General features: G+C 45.0%; 6 protein-coding genes across 6 annotated transcripts; 4 read left to right on the plus strand and 2 right to left on the minus strand.

Annotated features, from left to right (window-relative positions):
• Positions 1-21: 21 nt before the first annotated feature.
• On the plus strand, positions 22-955 carry GLAREA_01561 (uncharacterized protein; the record flags this gene model as incomplete). Its single annotated transcript, XM_008088777.1, has 3 exons — positions 22-129; positions 179-383; positions 438-955. The coding sequence occupies 3 exons, from the start codon at positions 22-24 to the stop codon at positions 953-955; spliced, it is 831 nt and encodes a 276-aa protein (XP_008086968.1).
• A 4,957-nt stretch (positions 956-5,912) lies between these two features.
• On the minus strand, positions 5,913-7,722 carry GLAREA_01562 (ALDH-like protein; the record flags this gene model as incomplete). The annotated part of the gene is made up of 5 exons (XM_008088778.1): positions 5,913-6,040; positions 6,170-6,523; positions 6,598-7,147; positions 7,207-7,606; positions 7,664-7,722. 5 exons carry the CDS (start codon positions 7,720-7,722, stop codon positions 5,913-5,915), a joined length of 1,491 nt encoding a protein of 496 aa, XP_008086969.1.
• Positions 7,723-10,167: 2,445 nt separating this feature from the next.
• Positions 10,168-12,282, plus strand: GLAREA_01563 (Homeo; the record flags this gene model as incomplete). The annotated part of the gene is made up of 5 exons (XM_008088779.1): positions 10,168-10,192; positions 10,254-10,603; positions 10,677-11,241; positions 11,289-11,564; positions 11,615-12,282. The coding sequence occupies 5 exons, from the start codon at positions 10,168-10,170 to the stop codon at positions 12,280-12,282; spliced, it is 1,884 nt and encodes a 627-aa protein (XP_008086970.1).
• Positions 12,283-13,661: 1,379 nt separating this feature from the next.
• On the plus strand, positions 13,662-15,170 carry GLAREA_01564 (FAD/NAD(P)-binding protein; the record flags this gene model as incomplete). The annotated part of the gene is made up of 1 exon (XM_008088780.1): positions 13,662-15,170. The coding sequence occupies one exon, from the start codon at positions 13,662-13,664 to the stop codon at positions 15,168-15,170; it is 1,509 nt and encodes a 502-aa protein (XP_008086971.1).
• A 443-nt stretch (positions 15,171-15,613) lies between these two features.
• GLAREA_01565 (alpha/beta-Hydrolase) lies at positions 15,614-17,006 on the minus strand (the record flags this gene model as incomplete). The annotated part of the gene is made up of 2 exons (XM_008088781.1): positions 15,614-16,265; positions 16,312-17,006. The coding sequence occupies 2 exons, from the start codon at positions 17,004-17,006 to the stop codon at positions 15,614-15,616; spliced, it is 1,347 nt and encodes a 448-aa protein (XP_008086972.1).
• A 1,553-nt stretch (positions 17,007-18,559) lies between these two features.
• GLAREA_01566 (Protein kinase-like (PK-like)) lies at positions 18,560-19,748 on the plus strand (the record flags this gene model as incomplete). Its single annotated transcript, XM_008088782.1, has 2 exons — positions 18,560-19,375; positions 19,428-19,748. 2 exons carry the CDS (start codon positions 18,560-18,562, stop codon positions 19,746-19,748), a joined length of 1,137 nt encoding a protein of 378 aa, XP_008086973.1.
• Between the last annotated feature and the right edge of the window lie 464 nt (positions 19,749-20,212).

Below are 20,212 nucleotides of genomic sequence, written 5' to 3' on the forward strand. Positions count from 1 at the left end.
ATTCATACAATACCTAGAGAAATGCCTTCTCCATTCTCTACTGATCGTCGCGATCTCTGCCAGCACGTCAGATACAGAACTGGCTGCTTGGCTTGTGCTGCTCATGGCACGAGAAATGAGATAAGAGATGTAACGCAGACCCCATTGCGTTCATAATCAGCATACTAACAACTGGCAGGCTACCACGGAAAAAGAGCGGCGTGAGGCAGCTATGAGCCGGCATCAAGCTCTCCTTCAAGAGGACGTCTGTGGCGTCGAGCGTGATAACTTTGCGGCGGAGCTCGAGAAAGCGACAAAGTATTGCGCAGCATGGGACCAGCGCCGTCAAGAGCTCGAAGCAGTGCTTGCCTCAGAGGAAGTGGAAATAAAGAAAGTGTGCGACTGTAAGGGAAAAAACATGCACAAGTTCAAGTCGATGCGACACTAATGCGGAGCAGGCACTGATCCAGACGCGCTCTCAAAGGCGTTCGAAAGCAAGGCAATCGAGCGAGAAAACGAGCTTCTGGAGATCTGGCGCAAAGCTTCGAAGACCGAGAAAGGAGATGGCTTAATCAAAATGGTAGAGGAAAATCCTGACTACAAATCATCATCCAAAGGTCTGGACCGCTCCAGTGTCCCAGCGACACCCGACCCGGCTGCGATGAATTATGGCCGCGCAATCGCAATGTTCGGCGTACCAGACGAGCCTGGTAAAGATCAGCGACAGGAGAGCGAGAGTGCAGAACCACTGGATCTTCCGCCGCAAACAGACAGACAAGCTATTTTACCAAGAGACTCTCCTACACGAGATGAGCGCCGCAAAACATTGATAGCCCAACTCAAGGCATGGGAGGCTCCCGAGGACTTTGACAACGGATCATCGAACCATCCAGACCCACGGCAATTCTACAATGGTCCACCTCTTGCTCTCCTTGATCTACAGAAGCTGGGCTTGAATGAAAATGTCAAAAAGTAATAAGTTCTACCGCATCACCTTTCTACCGACAAATTTTTCTGGTTTGGAAACCAAGAACTATCATTGATTAGTTTCTTTAGCTTTTGTTCGTCTGCCTCAGATTAATTTCTGGGGCTTTCGTCCACTTGCTGTTGGAATGATCATTAGTTTCTCTTCACCTGCTTCTGATTAAATTCATTAGTTTCTATTCACACCTACTTCTGATTAAGTTCATTAGTTTCTCTTCACCCTACTTCTGATTAAATTCATTAGCTTCTTTTCTACACCTACTTCAGATTAATTTCTTTAGCCTCTCTACACCTACTTCAGATTAATTTCTTTAGTATTTATAGCTACTACCATGTTAGTAGATTTCTTCGGTGTATTAATTTCGTAGGAAACGGGGCGGCGTTTCTAATGATATGATGTAATTAAAAGGAATACATACATTTTCCCTGCCCAACGGGTGATATTGAAACTCTTCTTCGTAATTTTGTGCGGATGTTGAGATAAATAAGACTATCAACTAAAACTTAAACGTCCAAAATCAGATATCCAAAAAGAAGCCAGTTCGAACATTGTATTTGCTCAACTAAGTTGAGACAATATCGCATTTCCTCTATTGATTTCAGTAAAACATAGAGGTTGGAACTTGGATAAGTTAGTAACTGAAAACCTTCATTTATTCGTAATCTGAGGTAACACGTTGGAGGTTCTGCCGCTTACAATGTTTCATCCTCTGTGAGGCATTATCTTGACTGGATGCTAGAGATACAAATATGTCGGAACCCTTCAATTTATTGGCCAACCCCGTAAGACAGTCCAGATTTTGTTATTTTTTATGCAGGTCTCCTGTCAACAAAATAGGTTATCTGGAATTCTTCAAATCGTACGGAGCATACCTCAACCCGGAAGTTCTTCAATTTACTAACAAATCGCCGAGGCTCCAACGGTTCATAAGTGCTGTAGTCAGGGACCCTGTATTTATTCACAAGCATAGCGTAGTAATTAACAATTAGGTGCACAGTACTGTAGTAATATTAAGATCGTAAAGCTGCGAGATGCATTTCTGTAACTCTTGAATCCACAACGGTCTATAAACCACAGTACCACTTTATGTCGTACTAATAATATGTTAGTTGGAACATAGATTTTAGGGGGCGCTAGAGACTCGATGGGAGGATAAATTTGAAAACACCAGTGCACTTACTACAAGTCTGACACGATACACCGAATGCAATTATATCAGGAAACGGCTTTCTAACGCACCTCGGCTAAGAGACATATTTGGCCATTCTTGTAGAGGAAATATCACACATTTACTCAGACGAATTAAGTAACAATAGCGTTCTATGCAGAGTGCCGTTATTCTGTCAAAGTCCCGTCAGACTTGCATCACCCTGGTAGTAAGTACATACAATGCCAGACTTCGAGTGAAACATTATCTGAAACTAAATAGTCGACGGTTCAGCTGTTTGGGCAGGAAGTGCTACGAGTGAGTAATGCGGAACCGTGCTTGAACCATGTAAGCGATTCGGGACGATATAGACGGTTACTGCCACATGTATTGACCTCCGCGGGCTAGGTATCTCGCATAGAATGCTTTCCACTTCTTAGCAAGCGCTTCCGGAGCCTTGTGCACGCTGTGGGGCGTATGTATAATCCTATGGGGAAGTATTTCCCTTTTGTTGGTGTACCTGCTCATGAAAGTCAATTGGCTGATCCGAGGACAACCAGGAGTACCGCCATGTTGAGGGTCCATGTATGCCACGGCAACCATCATCCCAATGAGTTTGTAATATGTCCTTACGTTCAGGCTTCTTAATGTAGTCGAGCCATAAACCCTGAGATTCGTCCAAATCCTGGATAATGTTCAAAATTCTTAAAGCAAAATGTTCGATGGCCCTCTTAACAGACAGTTGTCTTTTTCCATATGATTGTGTCATCAGTGATGTAGAGTGCTTCATCGTATGCGAACATACCTTCCTTCCTATGCATGGCCATTGATGACAAAAACATGGGGAAAGGGACATGCTTTCGTCTCGTGAAGTGCTCATCGTATGCGAACATTCCTTCCTTCCTGTACTTGTCCTTTTCTAATGCCCATCCTTTTGTCGCGTGAAGTGCTCATCGTATGCGAAACTTCCTTCCTTCACCTGTCCTTTTCCATATGTTTTCAGTCATTATTGACCAGGCTCTTATCGTGTTGAGTGCTTCCTCGTATGCGAACATTCCTTCCTTGGCTTGTCCTCTAGTGGCCGTGTTGTCTCGTGGAGTGCATCCTCGTATGCGAACAGGTTATGGATGTAAAGACCGTCATGGAGTTTTTGGTATCAATGGCCGTGCTGTCGTGTGGTGTGCTTTTTGAACATTCCTTCCTTCCTGCACTTGCACCCGGTGTTTGAAAAGCGTTTATGGGTGTACAGGCCGTCGTAGAGTTTGTGTGTCATGTTTACTCTTACACTATTGACTCCGCCTGTCATTTGATTAGCATGTTTATCACAAATGTGATCGGGTCATACTTACTAACAATACGAGGCGCGATTTGAAGATAGGACAAGGGTTCCGGATAGATATGTTACTAGCTTTCTCGAATACTAGCTTTTTAGTCACTGCTGTAAAACCTTCCGTATAGTCAAATTGCCGAAACGTATAAACGAGTATCTCGAGATCGTCGAGATCGTTCGGGTCCGTACCGACATACAAGATGCAAAAACTTTCTTAAACCAATTATTTATTAGTTCGAGTTTTAAAAATAGAAGCTGCTGGCTTCAATAATGTCGAAAAAATCCGCCGCTTTAATCTTACTACGAACTTCATTTCTAGTTCCATGTAGAAATCGAAGCCAAACTTTAAGTCCAACCAAACGTTCCGATTCGATATTAACGACACTCTAATTTGTTTCCCTAAACCCCCCCGTGAGTATTATTTTGAAAGTCATCGAGTGCTCTATCAAAATGTTCTTCCTACTCTCAGCTGAGTGAGAATCTTTTCTTGCACCGTTGACTCCGCCTGTCACTCAGTGCGGCCGAAATTCGAAGGTGGCCCGTTCAAAGAGTCATATTACTAAACTGGTGGGACATCCTGTAAGTACGATAATTTCATAAGACAGCTCCCTGACACTCTTTCCTTGAAAGGCATATTTAGCCTTTCTGATTGAGACAAAAAGTGTACAATGGCTCAAAAAGACTGGGTAAATATGGTTTCTAGCAGAATATCGATATTCCACTGTAAGCAGGTGTCCCCGTCAGACTTGCAACAACGTGGCGAAGAGTCGCACGACACAACATGCTGAAGCATAGATCTCAGAAAAAGAATTCTGGTGATAAATTGTGAAGACTGGAAAAGACCGAAGCAGGCACAATAGCTAAAATGTATCTCTTCTCACAGAGGACAATTTAATTGACAGACAACAATTCTGTCAACTTAAAGTATACCTAGCGGGCAAGTGTTCTCAAATGATAAATCCCCAACTTAAATAGATGTGGTTATATTTAATGAAAACAACAGACGAAATATGCTATATTTCGTCAACTTAATCGAGGAAATGTCGTCTTCGACTGCCACTTGTCTTGACTACTGGGATGCCCTCAACTGCGAAATTCAGACATAGCGGGGCAGATTTTTATTATCAAGCTGATGCACCCAATTTATAATACAACATCTCAACAATTTTGGACAACTCGCGAGATGAGGTGTGTTTCTCGCAGCTGAGGTCATGGGAGGCGTGAGAAGTATGGGTAGAATAAGTGAATGGACTTGTAAAAGTAGGAGTGGTTGGAGTGTGGATTCGAAGAAAAAGGAAATTGGGTTGTTCGACAGTGACTAGTCTAGATGAGATGAGATTGGCTGTAGCGTGCACTCCGCGTAGCTTCCAAAATCACATAACCCAAGCAATTGACAAAAGCCAGATCTGATGGAGCTTGATATGGGGCTAAAAGGCATTATGTGTGCAGCGATTAGCGATATGGCGTTGGATGCGAAGGATTTGTGGCTCGTCAATTCAATTCGAGAATGTATTCAGCAGAGAGCTACTTGAGAGCATGATAGCAATTGCTCCTCCTGAATAATGGGCAAGACTGTTCAAGAAGACGAGCTGTGACCACAAGATCGTACGAGGAGGAAGTGGTAGGAGCGAGCAATTGGCAGGAGCAATAGCTTGGAAGTTAATTAAATGCTGGAAAGATTAGCGGTGAAGGTGCAGAGATGGATTTGAAGATACCAAAATGCAGTTGTAGGAGTGGGTGCGAAATAATTGATTTCAGGGAGGAGGTAAGTGCGGTGACGAGCAGTGGGAGTCAGCAATAAAGCTCAGCACTTTCTCGCTGAAGCTACAATCAAAGGTTCAGTATCATGTGGCGACGCTGGAATATTGGGCTAATGGTGGTGATGGTAGTGGTGGTGCTGGCGATGTAAAGAGAAGTTGACCTTTGACGCACAAGGGTCGCAGACTATTCCACATGCGGAACCTTCACGTGCGTGAAGACCGGACACAACAATTCAACTATCAGAGTGAAGCTTTGAATTGAAAGTTCAGACTACAGGACACGGCGTACAAAGTTTGAAAAGGAGCTCTTCACGAGTCTATCTTTGATTTATTGTTCTCTGCAATATTATATGTCTGTAGAACACATCATTGTCTATTGGCATTCTGACATTCTGATGATATTTTGTAGAAATCCCAAATAATAATGAAGAACCAGTCTTATTAATATTTAATAGAAGTTAGAAAACATAGCAGCCAGTTCAAAGAGTTCAAAGCTTACCAGGAAGTGTTGAAGAGCCATGGGGTAGGGAATAGGGGTGATTCGCTTAGCTCACGTGATCGGTCTCCTAACCATTCCTCACGTCACTTTACACCATTATTTCAAGAGGATATCATTATTGTTGTTGCAGTTAAGCAGCAAGGCTAGCTAGCTATTCATTTACATATTTTCATTGCCCGAAATCCATGCTCATCGCCCCGTAATCAGACAATTTAACCGAAGAGAGCGTCGCCCAAACGGATGGCCACCGACTTTGTTTCTGTGTAATTGAATAACGCCTCTTCTCCAAGCTCTCTACCCAGGCCTGATGACTTGTACCCACCGAACGGGGTTGTATGATCTATCCAATAAATTAGCATACGTTTTTCTTGTTCGCTCCGGAACCGAGAGGCGTGTCTAAAGATCAAACATGCTCCAGATCATTACAGAACAGGGTTTGATTCGGGAGGAAGAAAGGAAAAATACTTACGGAGCATGTTGTATTGATTGACCCAGACGGTACCCGCTCGAAGGGAGTTGGCAACTCTGATCGCGGTGTTCAAGTTGGTGGTGTGAACTGCAGCCGCGAGACCGTAGGTGGAGCCGTTACCAACCTTGATAGCATCCTCCTCAGTCTCGAACTTAGCAATAGAGCAGACTGGTCCAAAGATCTCCTCTTGCATGATCTTCATGTCCTCCTTAACATCAGAGAAGATGGTTGGCTGAATGAAGTATCCTTTGTCACCATGACGTTCACCCCCGGTAACAACGGTAGCACCCTCTTTCTTACCCTCCTCAATGTAACCCATGATGCGATCAAACTGAAGCTGACTGACTTGGGGGCCTATCCGATGAATTAGCATAATCTTTCCTCGTTCGCTCCGGAGCCGAGCCGTGTCTATAACAAAAAATACGAACCTTGGAAGGTATCATCCCCAAACGGGTCTCCGACCTTATTGGCTGTAGCACGAGCCTTGAATCGCTCGACGAATTTGTCGTAAATACCTGACTGAACGTAGATGCGGGAACCGGCACAGCAGCACTGGCCGTGGTTAAAGAAAATACCAAAGTTGACCCAGGAAATAGCATTCTCAATATCCGCATCGTTGAAAACGATATTTGGTGATTTACCTCCAAGTTCGAGAGTGACCTTCTTCAAGTTCGACGAAGCAGCAGCCTTCATGATTTGGCGACCCACGACGGTAGATCCAGTGAAAGCGACCTTATCAACATCCATGTGCGATGAGATAGCAGCACCAGCGACCTTTCCAAATCCAGAAATGATGTTGATAACTCCTGGTGGGAAACCGGCCTCCTTGACCAAATTCGCAGCGACGAGAGCGGAAAGAGGAGTCTGTTCAGCGGTCTTGAGGACAACTGTGTTACCAGTGGCAACTGCTGGACCGATCTTCCATGACCACATGAGCAATGGGAAATTCCATGGGATAATTTGCCCGCAAACACCAACCTGATAAAAACGCCCTAATTAGTTGTCCAATATATCATCATGAATGTTGAGGCACTCACAGGTTCATGTCTTGTGTATGAGAAAGTATCTGGGTTTGTATCGATAACCTTGCCCTCGATCTTGTCGGCCCAACCGCCATAGTATCTCAAACATCCAGCAACCATACCAACATCTACCTTGGCCATACTGAGAGCTTTGCCGTTATCGAGAGCTTCGACAGCAGCCAAAAGATCGAGGTTCTTCTCAACCAAGTCTGCGAGCTTCACAAGCAATCTGCCTCGCTCTTCTGGTGTAACCTTCTTCCATGGTCCCTCGAATGCCTTTCGTGCAGCAGCTACTGCGATATCGACATCCTTCTCTGTGGCTTCTGCGACTGAGCAGATAACTTCTTCTGTGGAAGGGTTGATGGTCTCGAAGGTCTTGCCGTCAACACCTTTTACCCACTCATTGTTAATGAACCTTAACACCCCCATGTTAGCAGATATACAACAATTCCACGTAGAGTAGGCTACTTACAATCCTGTAGGTTGAGTGTACTTGCCACTAGATGGCGTCTCGAGTTGTGTGGTAGTCATTGTGAGTGTTTATGGGTATATTGAGGAATGTGAAGTGCGAATGAAAGTGAGTGTCAAGTTGAAAGGAGGAGTTTGGATTTAAAGTGAGGTCGAGAAGCGGGGGATGTGCGGGGGAGCTATCTAAGTCAAGCCGAGATAAATCGGGCACAGCCCAAACAAATATGGTTCTACAACGAGAACTAATTTAGTGTGATACACGAAAAGCCACATTCACCCACCATTCGGGTGGGTTTTACATTCGGTGGTGGGTGGTATGGTCATCGTCTACGAGCACTGCTGTCAGGGGTCACAAGCGAGGCACCAATTCATTACCGGGTAGGTCAGAAGTTACGACGATTGTCACTCTTCTCTCACCGAGATTGATAATATTTAGTTATTATTTGTCCATTCAGTAATAAATACCCTCACGGTCTACCCCTCTGACTCCACCAGGTTGACACACTTGTTTGAGGCAAGGAGTGTCCGGCCGGTGTACTACTGTAATTCGATACGCTCGCAATGCTCGGCACAAAGGACAGGGAGTATCGGCAGAGCGAAAATGGGAAAGTCGTCTTTACCCCTCATTACTACTTCAAACCGCCACTCAAGATCTCCAATGCTCTAGACGGGGCACTCTAGATCTGTGGTTCACATCTGCATCAGCATCTAAGCTCCGGAGTAGACTTGGATTTGTGATTGTTTCTTTCAAGATATTTCGAAGGAAAGCCATCATAGTCATATCTCGTTCTTTGTGATAAATTTCTTTGTTGATGTTTTTCGCCTTCTCGGCATAGCGGGGTGCAACCCCACGTTTCGGTGGGCGGTGCAATCCTGAGCGAAGAATGACGGGCTTTTTGGAAGGTCCTTTGGCACTTTCAGTTGTAAAAACACGGGGTCATTTGAAGCCGTTCCAAGACTCTAATTCGGATTTAGGTGATTAGTATTCAGAATATAAACTTCACTCGGCGTTACCATGTTATGAGTCTCCATTTCTTGAAATGGTTGGTGGTATCCTGGACGCTATCTAATCGTAGATCAGCATTTGAGCGGCGATATTCCGCCTCTTCTCAAAAGAGTATTTGTTGCCAGCCAATGGTATAGCGAATTTTACACCACCATCAAGCACAGAATTGTGTGTAACCTAATGATATTTGAGATTCACATAGCGCGTGGCCCCTCAAACCTTAAAATCGTGTCACGCCGCTACTAACTGCCTCTCAGTAATCACCTTAAACATGTCCGTATTACCGAGGGGCTGTTCGTGTGGGGAAGCGCTCTGGAAATCTGGGGTCCGGGGATAGACCAGGACGAAGGGAGATATATTGTTTTGTAGGGTATCAAGCTAAGCCAGTTGGGGGAGCTCTTCATTTTCGCCAAAAGCAGCGCAAGAAACTTGACAGAGCCGTCTAGACTTTCTTGTTATCCTGTAGATAGTTTTGAACAATACAAAAAGTAATTGAGAAATTCGCTTCGAGGGGAGGGGGGGGTGCATATCACGTGATTATATGCCATCTGTATGGGACCAGTATATATCAGCTACTTGCAAACGACTAGACTGTACGAAATAATTACACGGTCAGTTATATTTCGCTAGACAATGACATGTATACCAGCATCAATGCCGGGTTTCAAAAGATCATTTCAAAATCGGAATAACACCAGCCATTCATTGTGAGAAGTCTGCGATGCTAATATTGATTACTCTCTTACTCTAATACAAAGTCTGGTGCTATTACTTCGGAAACATTGACTATGTAGCTCGTGAGCTTTAGCCTCCTCGTACGTTGACTATTCGAGCAACCAAATACCCTCTAGATCAATGAAACCCTGATGTACTAATAATAATTTCTCTCCTCAACTAGGACTTACTTTACCTACTAAAGTTTTCTTACACTGAGAAGTAAATATTATCAAATGCAGCCAATTAATTCGGGTCTCCCCATTCACCTTAAGGCGATATCATATTTTCACCTACAAAAGTGACATTTCACGAAAGATGTAATAGTCCATTCTTAAATGCGTCAGATGACGAGCCTTTAGATCTTTTCCTTAGTAACTTTACTGAGGTTCTTGTAAATTGCTGTTTAAGAGTTCTGTTGAGCCTAGAGTCGGTGGCTTTCTGATACCATTTTGACCTTGAATCAAAGCCTCATCATTAGCAAAGTTAGGCAATAGAGTCTGATTAACTGAATGACGTTGTTCTTTGGATGCGAATTGGTTCTATCATGTGCTTGACCCTCGCTAAATTTTAGGGCTGAGGAGATAAACCTTATCGGCAGCTATCGCGATAATTTTTGAGCTGCGAGACCTCAACGCCATCACGCCCGGGATTGACCCCTCATTACTAGGAAACCTTTACTTCAAGTTTTATGTGGTCATTGATAGATGTTTTAGCTACACAACAAATCTCCGAGCCCGTACGATTCCTACAGCTGGCCATTAAATGCGAGAGCTGCGCAGGTCATGATGGAAACGCCAGATGTTAAGCCAAGTCAGTCACGAAGAGACCGCAATTGAACTTCAATCGCTACATGTACTAACGCGTGTCTCAGATTTCTTCGTCCATGATGCTACTCCCTATCAAGCCGCAGCTGCTAGCATGTACGCAACCCAACCGGTGGAGAAAAGACAACGGACACCAGACCGCGAGCAGGATACTTCTTCCAAGCGCCAGAAAATCGAAAATCCATCTGAACACGCGGACTTCGATCTTGAGGCCCTACTCGCGCAAGCAACCGCTGGTGCTACCTTACCATCCGCGAGCAGAAATGATCACCATGTTCCGAAGCCTCCGTCGCCAATTCCTCAGCGTCGAGAAAGTATCCCTACACCAGCGGAAAGTACACCATATGATCCGAGTCTATACATGTGGGTATTGAGTCTGCCATTATTAGAAAACTTGGTAAGTGGGAATTTTCGCCCTTCGCAGTCTCTTTGGCAACTAGAATAATGCTTGAGATGCTAACGTTCTCAAGTCGATCCAGCTTCTGTCGATACTGGCACAAACCCCATACTCCGAGACCATCAATAATATAAGCACAATCGAATCAGACCATGGGCAGGCTTTTGCGACACTAAAGTCCCTTTTCAGCAAGACGAAAGAAATATATTCGAAGGAAAACGTCTTCCTGTCCGCGGACGAGCTTGGCTTTACCGATGTCAAGCAGAGGTCAATCATTCGAAACACAAATATGGCAACTTTCGTTGCTGGGGTTTTTGGTGGGCAAGATGTTGGATTTTATGAGCTCAACCATTGGTTTCTCAACACTTTTACCCCAGAAAACGAGACGATGGACGCAAACGCCTGTAATTTATGCACCAATTTGAAAACACAGATGTACTTGTCAGCGCTCGGAGAAGAAGACAATGAGAAGACTAAGGAGGAGATACTGGAGGATCTGTTTCCTTCAGATTTGAGTTCCATTTTGTTGGCGCGGCATCCCGGTGTTCAACTCTCCGACAGCGAGACTAAATTTGTCTCTGACTGTAGAGCGCGAAAAGAATATCTATTAAGCGTCCCCGCTGACGCAGATTCTATACGTAAGCTTTCATGACTGCTTAAATCAACTGAGCTAATCACAGAACAGAGACACTTTCCGAACAATATCCTTGGGAGGATTTTCTTAGTGACCTTAGCACGCACATAAATCAGCAATATGAAGGACTTCTTGGACCATATATGCAAAAGCACGATCTTCCAACCCCCGTTGGGCCCATAAAACCAGGGAACAAACCGGTGGAAAGCATCGAGGGCACTCAAGATAGCAGCTTAGTAAACAATTCTTTAATGGCTTCAGCTGATCTTGCGGCACAAGAGGCTCTTCTTAGTATCAGTGCGGGCCATGTAGCATCACAGAACGAAGGTTAGCTCTCTTTGATATCTTCCTTGACACACTTAACTAATGTCTATCAGACGTTCAACAACCGCCACAGCAATCCACAACCCCAAATCAGTCATTCCCACCCCAGTATGGCTCTGGAAACATTCCTTATCATACCCAAAGCGCCCCGACACAGGTTCTTTACAATCTTGCCCGTCAAGCCGCGGTAGCAAAATCGAATCCAGGAAACTCTCGCCAGCCGGGCCCACCTAGTCAGCGGCGGCCCTGGACTACAGAAGAAGAGAATGCGTTGATGGCTGGTCTGGATCGAGTGAAAGGCCCTCATTGGAGTCAGATTCTCGCACTTTACGGGGATAAAGGAACAATCAACGATATTTTGGCCGACAGAAGCCAGGTACAATTGAAGGATAAAGCTCGCAACCTAAAACTCTTCTTCCTCAAGAGTAGAATTGAGGTTCCTTATTATCTACAGTCAGTTACTGGAGAGTTAAAGACCAGAGCGCCTAGTCAAGCCGCGCGAAAGGAAGCAGAAGAGAAGGCAGCTAGCGAGAAATTGGATGAACAGGCTCATTTCAACGGTATGATGACATTGGGAGTGGCGGACCATCACGATCCTATTAACCACAACGCTGGCGAATCACCCGAACAGTTCCACGTGACTGAGCCAGTTGCTCCAAATCCGCCTCAAGTTTCCGATGATGTCAATCTCGCACAGCAGCTCCTCGCAAGTGAGGGATGATTGGAATATTGTTTCAACAGCGCACGAAATTTACAAAAACTAGATTTGCATAGGTTTATTGGCGTTCGATTTTGGGAGTCGGCATCGCTATGGAGTTTAAAATCATATACCCCTGTAGAAATTTCGGGACATTTGGGGCTGGAAGATGGCATGCGAATTTGGGCTTGCAGCCGGGGTGGTCGTGTCAAAAGTCATTGGAGTTGATTGAGTGTAGGAATATCTCACTCCCACTTAGAAAATGGCTAGGCCGGATTGTCTAGTTTTATATTGGGTAACGAGAAATTGAAAGGCGCTAGATGGGGAATGAAAGCAGTAATGAAACTGAATTCCGAAGCTCCACGCTGAATTGGTTGTTGTCTAAGGGATTTCCTGCGTGTGAACTCAATTCTTGTCTCAATACTTCAAAGACTCGTGTTCTAATGGAGCAGGTCTACCAGTGTGTGAGTGTTGCAAGTCTGACGGGACACCCCCTGGCGGTAGAATAGCAGTATCTGGGGGGGGTTCATATTTACTTAACTTTGTTGAGTAAATATATGATATTGCCTCTATTGCAAAGAGCAAATATGACTAGGTAGGAGTGTTCAAAGATCGGTCCCTGGCCTTGATACACTTGGAGGGTGTCCCGTCAGTCTTGCAATACACTCGTGGTCTTGTTCATATGCGAGCGATTCTACAGTCCAGAGGCGCGTAATGTTGTCAAACCATGTTCCATTCTAGTTTGCAGATTGGAACCTACGTCAATAAGAGCAGTTTTGGATTTTGCTCTCTTAATACTACACTGAGCCATTGAAACTAGATGTCGAGTCTCCTGGAAGTTGCCGTTGTTGTCGGACTTCGGACTTTCTGGCACTCCTTATATGAAGAGAAAGGAGGAACTTGTCGTACGGAGTATTTGCACCTACTTTTCCTTGCTCATATGATAGGTGGCTTCTCTTCGACAGAACTCGGGCTTTTCGAGTAGCTCCAACGATGGTCAAAATGTAATGAAAGTGCAATACGAAGCGTCCTAGCACCACTCGAAGCACAGCTTACGTGTTTTGACGAATTGAGTACAAAGTGACAATAACAGGTAGCCTAGTGGACAATTTAATCTTAATTAAGGTGTATAAATTTTGGTTCAAGATACACCGCAAGTGGGTTACGAGCTTCTCACCCTTGTAGAAGTGAGTTTAGCATCTGCACCTTCCCGCGAGCTACTTAGCCATGCGTGCGTGCCATGACATCGTTGAAGACCCGAGACCACCACCACTTTCTCAATTATTGTTGGTGTGAAATTTTTACTAGCTTGTCTCAACATAAATACCACTTCTTTCTTAACCTACAAAAAGAAAGTTGACGACAAGATCGTCTTGACCCTGCTTCTCTTCCTCGCTTCGAAAATGTCAACACCAGAGATCTTTTCGGAAATAGAAGTCCCTCAACGTCCTCATTCTGCGTTATTGGCGAATAATTTTACGTCCCAGTTTTCTACTGCTACGAGGTCAACATTTCAGCCAACTTTAAGTCAAAATGGAGGACCACCAAGCTCATCCACAACACCAATCGACATTCTCATCGTCGGGGCGGGCGTCGCGGGACCGTTTTTGAGCCTACTCCTATCCCAATCCGAGATTCCATTCAATATTACGGTGTTAGAAAGAGCACCTGATCGCATAAGTTTTGGGCAACAGATCGACCTAAGAGGCGCTGGGGTCAAGATTTTACAAAAAGAATTTTCTGAATTACTGAAAGAGATTAAAGAAGCCACCACAGATGAAGCTGGCTTCAACTTTCTTGATCAGAAGGGAAACGTTGCGGCAACTTTTCCAGTGCAAAAAGACAACGTTGATTCCTATCTCACTAGTCCTACAAGTGATATTGAGATATTAAGAGGCAATTTGGTGAAACTTCTGATTGATGCATCTCAGAGCCCCAAATATAAGCGGGGAGGTACGAAAGTACAGTATATCTACGAAGACTCTGTTGACAAGATCCTCGAACCTTCCGTCTCTCCTTCTGGAAAAGTCCATGTCACTCTTGCATCAGGAATTCAGAAAGATTACGATATTGTTGTCGGTGCCGACGGCATGCGTTCTTCTATCAGGAGACTTGCGTTTAAGGAGTCACAAGATGCTCTCAAGAGTCTAGGGCAGTACACTTCTTACTTTACAATCCCGTATGAACCAGAAGACGGTACTTTTGCGTCATGGTTTAATGCTCCACTCGGCCGTTGTATCCTCCTTCGACCAGACAATGCCGGTTGTACACGAGCCTATCTTTCCATCATGGCATCGGACTCGAACCGTAAAGTTCTGGAGAACTACCACTCGCTGTCTACCGCAGAGCAGAAGAAAATGCTACGGGCTTTGTTTGAGGATTCTGGGTGGAAAACTGGCCGAGTTCTAAGGGGAATGCAGGCAAGTAACGACTTCTATATGCAAGAGGTCGCTCAAGTGAAAATTCCGACTTGGTCCACCTCAAATGGTCAGATTGTTCTCCTGGGAGACGCAGGCTACTGTCCTTCTCCTATCTCTGGAATGGGCACTACGCTTGCTGTTGTCGGAGCATATATTCTTGCCGGCGAGCTTGTCACCTCGATACGTGCTCAGATTGCAAATTCGCAAGACAAAATGCCGAAAAAGCTAGACTTTTCGGAATCAGCTCGACTCTACGAGATCAAAATGCGCCCGTTTGTTGAGAAAGGACAGGCCATTATCCCAGGTGCACCAGCGATCGCCAATCCGATGACGAGTTGGGGAATCGAGGTTCTTTTGAGAGTTGTAGGAGTTGTGAGTTGGTTGAGTAGGAGCCGGATTGCCAAGTTGTTCTCGTGGGTTGGAAGCTTCTTCGCGTCGAAGGAGAAAGAATGGGATGATAAACTGGATCGGTACGAGTTTGTCAAGCGTTGAGAGGGGTAGGGGTTTCGAGGATATGGATTTCTTTGGTTTCTTGACGTTGTTGTTAAAACCAGTAGCGTGTCCAAATTTAAACTTGTAGTTTAGAACTTTAACAAGCGTATTAGAATAAATTGTATCATAACACGCTATCAGGCTTAATAGCGACGTCGAATAGCCTTCTGATCATACATAAACTCGTAGTGTGCGGTATATAGGGTGGTAGAAATTACCCGTAACCCTTATAAAAGCTCTGCTGCTACATCTGATCCCCTACGTTGACTGTATCGGCTCATCGTTATGATTCATCACTACTCTACTATCAGTTCCTACACCTATCAACACTTTGAGGAGGATAAAACTGTTATAAAAGCAAAACTCACAAATAGGTATCTATCCTTGAAGCGCTAATCTGGTTTACCGGTATGTAGACAACAAATACTAAACAGATGTGCTTGTCAATTATTATAAGCAAAGACCTCATTCAACATCTGAACCATATACGAAATCGTATCCCGTCCCTGCTTCAACACCCCATCCATCGCCAAAAACGGATGCGGCATCCCCTTCATAACCTTGAACTGCACATCAACCCCATTCTTCGAAAGTCTTTGCGCATACGCAACACCCTCATCCCTCAACACATCCAGCTCTCCAACAACCACTAACGCCCTCGGCAACCTCCTCCACCGCTCCTTCACTCCCCCCCCGTTGTCCGTATAAAACAGCGGACTGGCTTCGGGCTCCCCCCGCCGCTTCTCATCCGGTAAATAGTGATTGCGGTACCACTCCATTTTGGCCGCGGGTAAGGCAGGCGTAAACTCGTATTGCCGCCAAGAGTCGTTGTTCCAAACGGACGCCGTGTTATCTGTTACGGGCACGATGAGAAGCTGTGCCTTGAAGAATGGCAAGGGGCTTTCGGGATGTTCTGAGTTGTAGGTGAGTAGTTTATGCGTCATTACTGCTGCGAGGTTTCCGCCTGCTGAACTGCCGCCTACAGCGATGAGGGTTGGGTTGAGATTGAACCGCTTGATGCCTGTGGTGAGCATGTAGGTGAGGGCTTCCCAGGAATCGTGGACGGCGGTGGGATAGGGACTTTCTGGTGCGAGTCTACAATCGTTAGCAGCTGAGTCTTGACTTCTGGTGGAAGGCTTACCGATAATCTACAGTTACAACCACACATCTACTCCTTGCGCATAAATGACTACACACAGTATTCTCCGTATCAAGATTCCCTAGCACCCAACCTCCACCATGATAATACACCATCAGCGGCCATCCTTGTCGTGCTAACGGCCAGCCTTCTACAGGAGGTTCCCCTTCTGGTATGAAAACTCTACATCTAACATCCGGCCCCTTCGTTTCCCTCCTCTTCACCACAATATCCTCTACCCTTCCAACTGAAAGTTGAGGGCCACCACCCGGAATCAACACTCCACTCGTCCTCGAGGCAGCTACAGGCTGTAAATGTACTTGCTGTTTATTCACCACATGTTTATTATAAAATGCGACATAGGCGGGATCCAATTTGTCTTTGACACTGGCATGTAAAGGATATGGTGGGTAGCAATCGAATTTAGCCGCACTGGTATTAGGACTCATAGAACCCATTTTCGGTGAAGAAACTACTCGCAGTCGTTTCTTGACTTCTTTATCGCTGGAGGGAATTAAGATTGCCAGGCCGCGTGTGATTCTCTTTGCGGTGCTTGTCTTTGATCCAGAAGACTTTGATGTTTTACTGCTTGATGTTCGCGCGCCAGACGGACGAGAAGAGGAGGATTGACCTGTAGATGATTGACCGGTAGATGAAGGATGCGATGAGGATGATGGTGTGGTCTTATGTGAAGACATGTTGCGTGTATTTTCATGTATCCTTATCTCGGAATAATAAAGGATGGGTGGTGCAACGTGGGTATATGGGATAAGGCATAATGCGCTTGCTATGAGTTAATGGGGGGACTATCCTAGCCCTTCCACGTGGAATCTAACCATGAAGAGGATAGAAGATCTACTAGCCCATCTGAAATATCTAAATATTTCTCCATTTGGATTCGGCAGAAGGAGGACGGCGCTATTGTCAACGGACCATCCACTAGTTGAAAGCGGATCCTCGATGCATCCCTACCTAAACTCGAATCTCATCAAGGTTGGGAAAACCCCATCCTGAAGCTCGCGATAGGAGGTATATTAACTGCTTGAGATTATCGTGAGATTGTTCAATGGATTTCTATTCGTGAACGACGTCAGTGATATGGCATTCGGTAATGCAACCCACACGTGGAAGACTAGGAATCAGATTCAGGTCTCGCATCCGATTGGGTGAAAAGGGACTGCAACTGCGTGTACAAAAAACTTAGCAACTCCTCCTCCTCGGTGAGGTGAAATAAAATAAAAGGAGGTCCGGCTCGCTTAATCTGAGCAACCTTTCTGCCTTTGTTGTAGATTTTCAACTTCATAAGATCTGGTGGATAGGAAACAAGGATGAATTAGACTTTCTTGCCGTTTTTTTGCGGACCGATCGACAAGCGTGAGTAACTCAATTTGAAGTGGATGTGCTGTCAGTCCATTTGAATGGGATGAATAGTCCCTTAACGTGGGGGAGTGGGGGCGTCCGTGGACCACTGAGCAATTTGCAGTAGATGGTACTGTACCGTATGGGGATTGTTCAACCTGCGTGGAGACGCTAAAAGAAGTTAGCTTTTCCCTTGCCAGGGACTGAAATTCATTCTCAGGTTCTCGACAGCTAATTACCGGTTTGGCTAAATATTTGACTCTCAACAAACACCGTGCAGGTATGTCTGGAATAGTTATATAGCAAATCGAGGTAGTTTTGACAAGCGAAAGCAAGCGAGAAACTTTTTGGTTTTTTTGGCATTCAAAGTCTGCTTTGAGATAAGTGCACTGGTGGAGCGGCTTCTGGTTAAGGTTTGAATACCAAGGAACCAGAATAATACATGCGCAAGCCTTGCCGACACACAGAATGTAGGTGCGGACCTATCTCCGTAACGACAGAGGACACAGCTTCTCGTTCAAAATATACAGAAGCATCATGTAACCTTATAGTAAATTGTACCAGGGTAGTTTGAGTCTAACAGCTTACCTTGATGTGAAAGGCCCACCACCAGGCAGTTGTACTTTCCTGAGAAGTTTTGTTAACTTTCGAAACCTTTGACTGTTACTTACAACGGATCTCTTGCTTATCTTTAATGTGAAGAAAAATACATTTAGAATCGTTTTGTGAGGAGTACTTCTTGTCTCAGGTCGATATTGTGACGAAACGGGGTGTTTCGATTGTTTATCCCTAGATACATTCCTGACGTGTTGACTTACACCCTGAGTATTCCCTCAGCACAATCTCTCGTCAACCAACTGATTTTTGACGAACGCAAGATACAATTAATCAGATGTCTGTGTTTCCTCGTTACATTCCGCTAGATGCCACTAAAGGAGACGATCTGCTCTCGTCAGTCCGGGTGTTACGTGTCAGTGACAATGCCAGATTCCTAGCCACAAGGATCTCGGATGCGCGAACCAAAGACGTACCTATCTTTGCTGAGAAATCCGGAGAAGGAACAGACGGCTTCGAATACGATTCTGAGGATTCTGAATCTGATGACGAGAATGCCACATATAACACCAAGCTCGCCAGCGTTATTCTTCCGACTGCTGCACTATCCATCTCTCGAATCTTGAACCATCCAAACATCATCTCGTTGGTCGACATAGATAGAATCTCGTCAAGAGCTGGCACTTCAAGGCTAGCTGGACCTCTCGCAGATTTGACAATCTGGGAAGACATGAATGCCGGATCTCTTGCTTACATTGTACCATCAGCCAACGCACTTCCTCCATTTGACGATAAAGCATCCTGGAGCATGCTTGCTGCCCAGAACTATGGCCGATTTTCCTTACCAGAAAGTCTCTGCTGGCATGTCCTTCGAAGCATATCACGAGCTCTCTTGTGGCTACACTATGGTGTCAAAGAAACAGCTGGTGTTCCAGGAGAATACAAAATTCATGACGAAGACTGGCAGCCAATCCTGATAATGGATGTTAGCCCTTCGCAAATTTGGTTCAAAAAGCCTGATACCAGAAAGGGTATAACTTATGGTGATTGCAAACTTGGTGGCTTCCAGACTGCAAGAGTTACCGGCAATCGAATGGCAATCGCAGAATCGATGGGAAACGAGCCTATCTTCAAACAATATTATCATGCTCCAGTAAGTATTATCTAAATCTGTTACACCATTAGAGACTTTTAACAAATCACAGGAAATTTACACTGGTAGCCATCCTTGGACCAGAGCTTCTGAGATATGGTCACTTGGCGCAGTTGTCTATACGATGATGACAGGAATTCCTCCACCTAGGATGTTCGACTACGCCTGGCAGGTTTCACGAATGTGCGACAAAGGCTTTTCCGAATATGTCAAGCCCATAATTCAGGACATGCTACAAACAGATCCAGCCGAGAGACCTGATACTTTTGATTTGGTTGATATGGTTGATAATCAGTGGAGGCAGTGGAGAGGAAATACAACAGAGGGAAGAGAACTGTTTGACAAGGACGATGAAAAGCTATCAGAGGTGTGACCACACGTGGTGCTGGAAGACTGGTTAATGTTTTTACGAACATGAACTGATAGTGAGAGCTCGAGGGCTAGCCGAGCACGTTAGTCGCTCTTCATGTAACACCTATTCTTATGTTATTTTCGTTTTCTAGGTCTCGGAAATATCATATTACTTTCACATGCCCTCACTCCCATTTGAGTGAAAACCAGCTTGACCAGGCGAGTTTGCTATCGACAATCAAATGATCTACCCACTTAGGAATAGAGTGAAAGATACTGTGGACTGACAGTCTGAGACTGGTTGATTTGAATGACGAAGCGAGGTGAGAATCTGACGAAAAGGGGTCCATGACTTGGCATCCATCCGCTTGCTTACCAACATAATGGCATCATTTGCGGACGTTGAACCGCATATCGTCAATGAAGAGAGGTCGTCCAATAAATGCATATTGACCTTCTCATATGGCGAGAAATCCGCGGAGGTGT

Source organism: Glarea lozoyensis, assembly GCF_000409485.1.
Source record: "Glarea lozoyensis ATCC 20868 chromosome Unknown GLAREA7, whole genome shotgun sequence".
NCBI classification, from domain to species: domain Eukaryota; kingdom Fungi; phylum Ascomycota; class Leotiomycetes; order Helotiales; family Helotiaceae; genus Glarea; species Glarea lozoyensis.